At 44.3% G+C, this 11528-nt stretch overlaps 1 protein-coding gene across 1 annotated transcript; it reads left to right on the top strand.

Moving 5' to 3' along the window:
• The first annotated feature begins 2146 nt into the window (after positions 1–2146).
• On the top strand, positions 2147–11409 carry LOC101784492 (kanadaptin). The gene is made up of 12 exons (XM_004953107.2): positions 2147–2791; positions 3160–3245; positions 4226–4305; positions 5114–5169; positions 5793–5841; positions 7455–7604; positions 7773–7868; positions 9129–9242; positions 9334–9464; positions 9570–9802; positions 10136–10903; positions 10990–11409. Exons 1-12 carry the CDS (start codon positions 2274–2276, stop codon positions 11037–11039), a joined length of 2331 nt encoding a protein of 776 aa, XP_004953164.1. The 5' UTR covers positions 2147–2273; the 3' UTR covers positions 11040–11409.
• The last annotated feature ends 119 nt before the right edge of the window (positions 11410–11528 follow it).

Below are 11528 nucleotides of genomic sequence, written 5' to 3'. Positions count from 1 at the left end.
TATGGTAAGATTTTAGTGGGAAAGTATTTTTAGTCTTTTGCCATTCGTGTCTAAAATTAGCCCCATTAGCTGGGCTTAGAGCGACTCCAAGAGGCTGCTAATCTTACCCCCAATACTTTTTTAGGAAAAAATGAGAAAAAATGAACTCCAATAGTCCACCCAAACCTTCCCCAATTTTTTAGCAACGCTAAAAAACAGCCTACCACCGCGTATATTTTAGCGTTGGCATTCCTCCCCCAATCCTGATTCCCGCACGCTCGCGAGTTCCTTCCGATGGGCCCAATACGATGACGTGGCCTGTTTTAAAATATTGGGGGCTATTTATTAGCGATCTGCTGTGGATTGATATATTTTTGGGGGAAATTTTTTTTTGAAGGAATCCCCAATACATAGTTTTGGGGAAGAATTTTTTGGAGTACTCTTGGAGTTGCTCTTAGAGGGTTAATGAAGTAAAGTTTAATTGGTAGGTTTAATTGGGAGGTTGGCTAATTTTAGCCCCACTATTTGGATCATCATGGGCTAATTTTTAGCCGATTAAAGTTTAGCCCTTGGATTCAAACAAGACCTGTATCAGATTTGGTGTCAACAGACAGTAGGCAAAAAGAGCACGTGATTGGTGAACCTTCTCGCTCATATCTAAAAGAGCACGTGATTGGTGAACCTTCTCGCTCATATCTACCTCAAATTCTAGTGGCCTGGGGCGCGCACGGACCCTAAAGCGGAGTAGCGACCCAATTCCAACTCGGTCCACGGCTGTGGAAACGGAGCACATGCCTAATGTTTGACGTACTGAGCCTTCGGTCCCTTGACCCACCACATAGGAATAGTATGGGTTCGGCTGAGTTGATCCAGATGACGTGCAGCGGTGTGCCTGCTCACGTCAGCCGGCGGTTGATGGCCCTCGTCGCTAGATCGGCGGGCATGTCATCCGTCGTGGACGGTCACTCGCCTCGCACATCGCTCCTCTCGTCCAGGAGAAGATCGCGACTCCTGCGGCAGTGGGGAATGTACGTTACGATTCGCACTGCGGGTCGTACCACAAGGAGTTCACTCCTGATGTGTGGTGCTTCACGGCAGTGTGACTGTGTGTGAGGCGAAGGATGTGATCCACGCGCGAGGGCGACACCTGTGTCCTCAGCCTCCGCTCACCGAGGCGACCGAGGCCCTCGCCTGCTACTCTTGTTTTGGCTAGTGTGGAGGCTTGGGGATTCGAAGGAGATTGGAGAAGAACATAATGGCACATGGGTTGTGGAGGCTTGGGGATTCGAAGGAGATTAGAGAAGAACATAATGGCACATGGGTAGAAGATTGGAGAGGGAAGAAATGACTTACAATTGACTATCTAATGAAAGGTAGGACTATTACAATTCGTCGGTGGACTCGAATAACCTAGCTAAAAAATAGCTAGCCATTCTTTAGCTAGCTATAAAGAAAAGTACTAAAAGATTAACTAAATTTTAGTTGGGTGGATGCATAAAATCTTTTCAATATGACTTGTAACTTGCAAGGGTCTCCAAATATAGCAAGACCGACGACCAAAATTGCCCACGGCAAAAGCCGACACGAGTTCGAGTAGTTCTATATGTCACTGAAAGCGACAAATCCGCTGTTGTCTCCTTCAATGACACCCCCACGCCGCCTTCCTCTTTTGGCTCTGGCTGCCTCCACGACGCCCGCAGCCCTCAATCACCGCCGCGACACTCTCTTCTCTACTTACCCCCGTGTCGCCTTCCTCTTTTGACTCCGACAGCTCCCGTCGCCGCATCTGCCACCACCACCCTCTGCCGCACTAACCCGGCTCCACCAGGAAGCTCACCTCCACCGCCATAACCCTCGCCTCCACCCGTCCCTAGCCCACCCTGACCGGTGGTGGGGTGGCCGCACCGCCTCGCAACCCGCCTTCGATCCGACCCACCCCTTTTTCTACCACCAACGGCCATTAGACCTCCCCAGCAACCTTGAAACCCGAAGCCCGTAACCTAGCAATGCCGGCGGTGACCGAAGGAAGAGGAGGAGGGAGATGAGGAAGCGGTGGGGGAGGAGGGAGGAACATGTCGCTGACAAGTGGGTCCCGCGGGTATGCGATAAATTGCGCTGTATCGCGTACGCGAAGTATAGCCACGGCGCACGAGTTCGCCGCGTCCGTCCAGCGACGGCTTACTCCGTCGGGCGGTCGGGCCGTCCGTTCCCGGGCTGGCCCCGCCCCGCCCCGCCCCGATCCTACAACTCGCCGCCGTCTCCCTCTCTCCTCCCTCCGCTCCGCAGCCGCAGCCATGGATCCTTCCAGGCCTCCGCCTCCGCAGCGAAATCCTAACCCCTCCCTCACCACCTCTATGCCGCCTCCGAACCCCACCTCCGCCTCCATGCCGCCCCCTCCGCCTCCCAATCCCTCGCCGCCTCCGCCGCGGCCGGAGGCGGAGTCCCAGGCGGCGTCATCCGCCGTAGAGGTGGTGGGGCGCGCTGGCCCTACTCCGTCCTCCTCTATGCCGCCGCCTCCGCCCCCAAAGCCCGCCTCGCCGGCACCGCAACCCGAGGCTGAGGCGGCGGGGGCGGAGGGCAGCGCTGGCCCTAGCCCCAGCGTGAGCGACTCTTCAGCGGAGGAAGCGCCGAACCCCAGCGGGGCCTACTCCGGCGACACTGAGATGGAGGAAGCGGCCCCGCCGCCAGCGGAGCGGCAGAGGCAGCAGAGGCCGCGCGCGCCGTACGTCATCCCTGAGTGGAGTGCTGCGCCGGACCATCCCTTCTTCCTCGAGGTGCTCAAGGACGGCACCATCGTCGACCAGCTTGACGTGTGAGTCTTCAGTACCCCTGCTCTCATCAGTTCCATTTGTTAATTGAGTTATGGGTGCCATTGTGGTTTCTGCTAGTTTTCTCTGCTCATGTCTTCATTAGGGATAATCTTTGCACTGGTGCAGTTGATTCGTAGTGTTCTTTTTAGCTCGTGATTAACTATTTTTTAGTCGTGGGAAATCAGTAATCCTCAGTACCCAAATGAGCTTTAGCTAAGTTTTCTTACCCTTATATTTTGATCCACTGCACTGGATATGGCCTGCTGAGACTCATTTACACTGGAACTAAGTATCTGCTCTAAAATCATGTTGGTTGCTGATGTTTCAAAACTAGGACTGGTGAATGACTGGCGTTCCTTATATGTTGCAGGGCCAAGAAAGGAGCTTACATGTTTGGACGGATTGATATGTGTGATTTTGTACTGGAACATCCAACTGTTTCTCGATTTCATGCCGGTATGTTTTAGCCACTCTCTTGTCAATTAAGACTTAGGCGTAGATTCAAAACCGCAATGTTAACCTGCCAGTTAAATGTTCTGCTCCAGAATGGCTGAATGGTTCTTAACACTTAGGAATCCTTCTTGTTATCTTGTAACTGTCTGCATATCGTATGGTTGGTTCCCAGTTTCAAACAAAAAAACACTGGAAATATGTTTGGACCAGCAAACTTGGTACATCCTTGCTGATTCCTGAAATAGCAGGCTGGAAACTGAGAGCTGGTGTATCACCACTTAATGAACCTTAGGAAGAACAACGAGCACGGTTGCATTCATGAACATATTAGAAATGGGATTGAATCATGAAAGCATGAACGTTGCTTTGAACGAACCTTCTATTGGGAGGGTAAACACTGCCTTGTAAACTGTTCATTTATAACCAAAATGATATGGATGACATCATAATTCATAACCTTGAATAAAGTTGAATCAATACATTTGAGCATTAATCTTGGCTAAATAATTCTATGTCAGGTCTGTTGCGCACATGCTATTGGTAAAATCTCAACAGTCATGGCTTAGTGACCACATACAGTTGAATAAATAAAATATTCCAGCATTATTGATGATATTAATATGCCATGAACAATGCAATGCCATTTTGTCGAGGAGCTAACATTTACTAAGCATAATGTAACATATGACTGTCATTATTCCTATATAGCCGAAAGAACATGATATGGGAAACTTGAGAGACTGTGTTAGCTAAGTTATGCATTTGATTTTCCTTGATTAAATGAGCGCTTCTACTATATTTTCCTTACAAAAATTAGTAGTAGTAGTTGACTTCTCTCTTTATGAGCAAATTGTTCCTCCTTATCTTGAATGCTTCTTTGATGCCAACTAATCTCGGAATACCAAATTTCTGACTTAATCGCAATGGTATTCTTTTTTTAGTGCTAAGGAAGTATCTCATGAGTTGATTTTATGTTATTTTAGTTCTGCAGTTTAGAAATGATGGGAAGGTTTTCCTTTATGACCTTGGAAGCACACATGGATCTTTTATCAACAAAAGTCAGGTAATATGAATTCCTTATAAATCTTCTGTTTTTTAATATCTTGATATCGTTAAATTACATGGATACATGCTGCCACTTTCCCTGGCATTTAAATTAGAAAACAGTGTGTTTGGTGTTGTTTAGCTGTTGCTTTTTTATGTCGTTGCAGTGCCAATTTACACTGTAAAACAATTCAGGTTGTGTTATTTGAATGCTGCTCCTTTGACTTATTTTGATCTCTAGCTTTTTATTACCATCCCTTTTTTCCAAAAAGGTAAAAGGGCATACCCAGTTCTGAAATCTCCTGCACAAGGTGGGGTCCTAGGCAGCCTTGGAATATATGGAGTATTTCGATCGATCGGTCATATAGGCCTAAGTCAGACGCCAAATAGCTTCCATTTGCATTTAGCCTTTTCGTTTTGGTTACCATCCCTTCTATTTTCTTAAAAGGTAAAAGGGCATACCCAGCACTGGAAGTCTGGAAGCTCCCACACAAGGTACGGTCTGGGGAAGGTATTTACAGACAGCCTTACCCTTGGTTATTTTGTAAGGAGGTTAATTCGAACGAGGATGCAACTGGAGAGACTCTACCACCGCGCCAGGCCCACCCTTCATTGTCACATGTTCATTCGCTGGGTTTAGGGTTTAGGGTACGAAGAATCCATTGGGGTATTGATCAAGGCGTGCCACATTAATGCTTTAATTTCTTTAAGTTAATCTTGTCAACTCTTTATTGGGATGGCCTGTGTTTCTGTCTGTTCCTTTGTGTTTTCGAATTTCCCTGTGTATTGTCTACTATATTTTTTATGATATGTGCTGGATTTTGCAGGTCAAGAAGAAGCTGTATACGGAGATTCATGTTGGAGATGTAATTCGATTTGGGCAGTAAGTAAGCTCGTTATTAACTATCTGACCATTCTTTTTGTTTAGTTCTTGGGAACTCGTTCCCTTCTGTTAATCTTCCACTTTGTATGCAGAAGTTGCTTCATAAATTGCAGCACTCCGGTGCTGAAATATTCTCTGTATGATCTCTCTATAGCTTCTTTTCTTCTTACGTTGGCATATAGTGTTGCATAACCTACTTATTCCAGAGCTAATCATACCCCCTGGTCCAATTAATAACATACTGGACATTAGTAATTTAAGACATGGCTGCTTAATTGCTTCAGCAGAACTTTAGGTTTTACCAAGGTTTACAGTAGTTTTAGTTGACTCTGCGCATGTTAGATTCTATGAATCTTGGACTGCGTTATATGCTTGACAAAGTCCCCTTATGTAACAGACAGATAGAAAGGTTGCAGAAAAAATAATGCTGGTAAATATAAATGGCACTATTTTGGCTCCCTAGTCATGCCTCTGCTTGTTCTTGTGCAAAGCTAATTTTATTTTCCTTCGATCTTTCTAGTATCGTGTCTCTTGGCAACCTGTTTACACTCTCTATTGGTCTGGTGTCTTTATTTTCACCTGGTTAACTCTGGGACTTAACTTTCCTCTTATGCATTAACTAGATCATCACGTTTGTACATTTTTCAAGGACCATCTGAGCTGATGCCTCCGGTACGATTCTGAAACTCAATTGGCTCATTTACCACTACACAGTTCTTCTCATTTCTTTGCTTTCTTGCTGCTTCATCCACATTTTAATCAAAGCGAATTGCCGATGCAACAGGCAGCCTGCTGTTCTCTATTTCTAGCTTTCTACTTTATGCGGCTACAGCAACAACAAAACAATAAAGTATTTTAGTCTCAAGCAAGTTAACATAGGCTAGAGATGAAACCCCACATGTGCCGCCACAAAAAAAATAATAGGGTAGAAAGGCAAAAGGAGGTATTAGTAATAATAATGAGGTTATCTTCAGATGAAAAGACAAATGAGATTAAATCCGTTTCAGTATAGATTTTCTGATTCTTCTGACATTGTATCAGTTAGATTCAAATAGCAAATCAAGCAAAGTGCTACATGATTTGTCTGCCTTTGGATTTCATTTTGGCCTTGTTTATTTTAGATGTTCTTTCAGGAATGTTCAAGGTACAAAGGATTTTGACATACTTCCTAGACAAATAATTTATTTCAGTGGAAAGCAAAGATAATTTGTCAAAAAGTAGAACATCATTTATCCAAACTAGTTTAGGCCCTGTTTGGAACTGCTTATACAGCAGCTTCTCGGTGGAAAAAAGCTGTTGAGCAGCCAAACACGAAGTTTCTCCGCAGCTTGCTGAGGAAGTGCTTCTCGAAAAACAACTGCGGGACGACATCTCCAGTAAGCAGGGGCCAAGCTGCTTCTCAAGGCTTATCCCTGCGCCCGCACTGTCCTCCCCGCCCACGCTTCCCTCTCCGGCCGCACGGAGCTGCGGATGGGCCTGCACGGCTGCACCTCCCTTCCCTACCTGTGCCTTACTCCCCGCCGACGGCTGTGCCTCCCTCCTCACCGAACACCGGCGCCTTCCTCCGCGCCACCCTCCGCCGCCGACGCCGGCGACCCCCTCCGCCTCGAGCTAGGCGCTGCGGCTGAGATTCCTCCGCCCGACCTCCCTCCGCCTCAACATCGGGCCACCATCAGCTGCCCCCTTCCCCAAGATCCCTTCGCCGGATGATGCAGGCTGGCCCTCAAGCTCCGGCTGGCCCAACCTTCAGCTCACGATGGCTGTCCTCCGCTCGGCACCACCCCCAAGCTCCTCCGCCCGCGTCAGCCGTCCTCCACCCGACCCCGGCGCCCTCCGCTCGCCCCTGCAGGTACCGTCCCCCTGACCGCCGGCGCTGCCTCGAGCTCCTCCGCCGGCGCCGACACCCCGAGCACCTGATATCCAGTTGCCCTCAGGTCCAAGATGCGTCCATAGGTGGAGGCTGACAAGCGGGGCCCACACGTCAGTGCCCATGGAAAAGCCCAAAAAAGCTATACTGCCAAACACTTAGCTTTTTCCTTCCGAAGCTTTTTCAAAAAGTAACTTATGTGGCCAGCTGAGGAAAAACTGACTTAAAAATAAGTTTAAGCTGTGCCAAATAGGGTCTTAGTTATCCTACCTTAACTGTTAGTTTCTATGCTTCTTGATTGTGCGAGACCAATTGTGTCATGACTCATGAGGAACATTTTTAAATCCCATAAGCTCCATCAACCTATCCTATTGTTTAAGTGTCTTATATTCATTCATTTGTTTCTTTTTCTTGGCAGGAAAAAGACATGCAGAAGCTCCAGGATGCTAAGATTCGGCAAGATATGCTTGATCGTGAAGCTTCCATTTTACGTGCAAAAACTCAAGTGGCTTTAGCTGAGGGAATCTCATGGGGTATGACAGAGGATGCAATCGAAGAATCTGCGGAGGTTAGTTGTTTGTTTCTAGAGGCTAGTGATGTTTTGTAGTCTTGGATAGAAGCTTTTGATGGAGCTATTCTCAAGTCCTGGCCACATCATATCATATTTTGCAGCATTTTCCTAATTGGTCTTCATATATTGCTTTGTGTTTTTACTGATCATGTTCTTGTATCTTAGGATGATGCGGATGAAATCACTTGGCAAACCTACAAAGGTCAGCTTACTGATAGACAGGAGAAAACACGTAGCAAGATAGTAAAACGAATGGAAAAGGTAAGCACTTGTTGTACAGAAATGCCATATTCTGATATTCCTTTAAATCATTGCACATTCTCATTTAGCCTAATACTAGGATGAAACATCTGATTTGATTTCATGTGAAATTGCCATTAGTTGTTAGGATTCATATGCAACTGTGTCCAGTTCAACTACTCTTTCAAGTGCCTTGTTGATATGTGATGACTGATGACCAGATCTTGGGAATATTATTGCCTTATTTCCAATTTTTTGTTTTGGTTTCCAATTAAACAAATGGGACTATTGGAGCAGCAATTTCCTTTTCAACTGCTTGTAGAGTATATTAATACTTAATATCAGTTCTATCATCAGTGGAGCTAAGCTTGCATTCTGTAATGTTAGGCTCTTCAAAAGTGCGAAAATTAATTCTGAACTTATTACATGGATCCAGATGACATATATTCGGGTGTAGGCCCTATAGTTGACATATGGGGATGTGGTGTTGGAATACATGTAATTTACAATTGGCACCAATTATTGTTTCACTAGTTAGTTTGTTCCTCCTCCTTGTTGGTACAATAACCATGCCTGCTTATGGGGCGTGAGTAAATGAAATCCTCCACATAGAGTGCAATCAACCAATCTACAAGATCTTAAATGAAGCCCTATCTTTAATATACCAGAGTGATGCAACTTGAAAGAAACAAACCAGTAGACACAGTAAGCAACTAGTAGCGCTAGCAAGTGATGCTGCATGAACAGTGCCGACGCTGTAGTGCCATTGCGCTTCATGCCAGCTGTACACCCCCTTGCCATAAGGTAATCAAAGGCTTCAGGAATTAATGATTAAGAATTTCAGATGTTAGGAACTAAACTGGAAGCTAATTGTGGTTTTGTCAGTACCATGCTAGCTAGTTGGACTACAAATTTGGATTCACCTGCCACTTTATTTTTGTACAAGACTACAGTAAGAATAACGTTGAGATAGTGGTGGTTGTCCATTGTTGTATTGGGAAATGCTTAGTTTATGTATGAACAACTGTTAAGTCCTAATAAGCGACATGTTCCCCAAAACTAGTGTCTAATTTTTTTTAAAAAATAAAGTATAATAAATAAAAACATGTTTATGTTTCCTCTGTGGTATGTCTTCTATAGTGAGGTTCCAGTTATAGATACGATTGTATCTCTGCTCATTATGAAGCTTTACCCTTTTTCTTTCGTCTTAATATAAAGATACACAGCTCTCCTGCGTGTATGAGAAAAATCATGAAGCTTTTACCTGCTATTTTGTTTCAGATTGCCAACATGAAGAAAGAGATCGATGCAATAAGGGTTAAGGACATTTCTCAAGGTGGGCTAACCCAAGGTCAGCAAACACAAATAGCACGAAATGAACAACGGATATCTCAGGTTAGTGGTGGACATATGCATTACATTTATTAATACGCTATCACCATCCATTTCTCATCTGGTGAGCAGGACTAAACCTATTCTTCTTCAGATTATGGAGGAGCTGGATAATCTAGAAGAAACTTTAAATGACAGCATACGGGAAAGTGTTGGTGCTCGTTCTGGAAAGGCAAATCGTGGTAGCCATAAAGCAAGTCTGGAGGAAGAAGATGACATCCTTAGGTATGTTGAGATCTGAAATGTGTTTACTATTGTTCAGTATGCTTAAAGGTAGATCATTATATGGTTGATCTCATGTGCTGACTAATAAATTGTTAAATAATTCAGCGATGATGATGAATTTTTCGATCGGACAAAGAAGAAATCTAGTCAGAAATCCAATGAGCAACAGTCAGTTGAGACTGCTGATAGTCTTCTTGAGAAAAAAGATTCCATCACCAGTGATATTGAAAATAAAAGAAAGTTACTTGAAGAAGAGAAGCATAAGCTGGCTCAGGGCAGTACTGCAGATCTCGGGGATGACCTTGATGCTTACATGAGTGGCTTGTCATCTCAATTGGGTATGCTAGTATGCTCCAGTTACTTCAATTAATCATTCATTAGCCTTAGCATTTCAAAATATTTTATTTTTCATTAAAAACATGACATTTGAATCATTGAAAAGTACTGTATAGTAATTTTCTATGCTAAGAAAAACATTGAAAGAGGTAAACATATGGATGCTACTAACAAGTTATGAGCATATGGATGCTACATGAGCATAGGTTTGGCCTTTTTACATTGATGAACTAACAAGTTATGCATTTACTTATGCACAATTATTCCAGCATTTTTCCAGTTCAGATGCATTTCACTGTCTTAGAATCTTCTGACTGGTTTGAGATATTCTGCAGTGCATGATAAGATTGCCCAAATTCAGAAGGAACTATCTGATCTTCAGGCTGAGCTGGACAGAGTAGTTTACCTACTAAAAATAGCTGATCCTATGGGGGAAGCAGCTCGCAAGAGGGATCTAAAGCCTCGAGAAGCAGGACCCCCAGCATCTAATGATAATCCAATACCAGAAGCCAAGAAACAAAATAAAGTTGTGAAGGCTACTTCAGCTGTGGAGAAGCCAAAGGATTCTTCTAATGAGACATCAACGAATAAGCCTGCTAAAGTAGAGACTGATACCTCCAAAAACCAAGAAAACGGGAGCAAACCTGCATTTTCCTTACCAAAACCTCAGTGGCTTGGTGATAAGAGGATTATAGAACCTGAAGAAAACTTCATAAATGAAGAAAAGGCGGATGCAGAGGAACCTGACAATTTTGTGGACTACAAAGATCGGAAAGCAATTCTTTCTAATTCATGCAGTGGAAAGGAGCTTGAAGAGGCTGCTCCTGGGCTTATTTTACGGAAGAGAAAGTCCACTGACCAGTCAGCTTCCAGCGAGGCAAATTCATCTTCAGTTGAAAGTGAAGCATCAGTTGCTGATGCTGTGGCCCTTCTGCTTAAGCATAAACGGGGTCTACAAACTTCAGAAGAAATGGAGAATGAGGATGAACCACATGCTAGCAGGAAAGAAGGGAAGAAGTCAAAACAAAAACGGGTATTGGGTCCAGTGAGACCAGATTTCCTCGAATCAGGACCAGATTCTGAAACATGGGTGCCACCTGAAGGTACGGAAATTGAATTAATGTGCTATCACTCAATAGCATATGCGCTGATTTGTTCCTTACTAATAATATTACTGTATCTTATGTAGGTCAAACTGGTGATGGGCGCACTGCATTGAATGACCGTTTGGGTTATTGAAGCACCTCCATCAACTACACACGCCCTGTGGAGAAGAGGTCCCGTGCCTACAGTATTGCAAGCCTGTTTGGTGCCGTATTATGTGAAGGCAGTGCAATAGAAGCTGAGATTGCTCATTCTGTTGATTATGAGCTTAGAAAGGAAATTAGGTTTTGTTGAGCTTCTAGTGGAATTGTAAGTTGCTGATCCTCTCAATTTTTGCAGAGAAGATACATTATCTCTAGGTTGCAGAGATTCAATGTATATCAGCATAGAATGTAGATTATGTATGTTATGATGACTTCTTGTATTTACTGTTATTTCATACTGGCACGCCATAGTTCAACGGAAGTCAGCCTAAACCGTGAAAACGGGGTTGGCATGTCGCATATGGGGCTGAGAGTTATCTTGTCGCACATTCCAAACATCTCTTGTTTCTCTTCTGCTTGCACATCATAAGAAAAGTTGCTCTAGTTTGGGAAATGATTCCAAGAGAAGTGAACAGAAAAA

This window comes from Setaria italica, chromosome I (assembly GCF_000263155.2).
Source record: "Setaria italica strain Yugu1 chromosome I, Setaria_italica_v2.0, whole genome shotgun sequence".
NCBI lineage: Eukaryota > Viridiplantae > Streptophyta > Magnoliopsida > Poales > Poaceae > Setaria > Setaria italica.
Note: the sequence above shows the minus strand (reverse complement) of the source record. Positions and strands in the feature narration are given on the sequence as shown.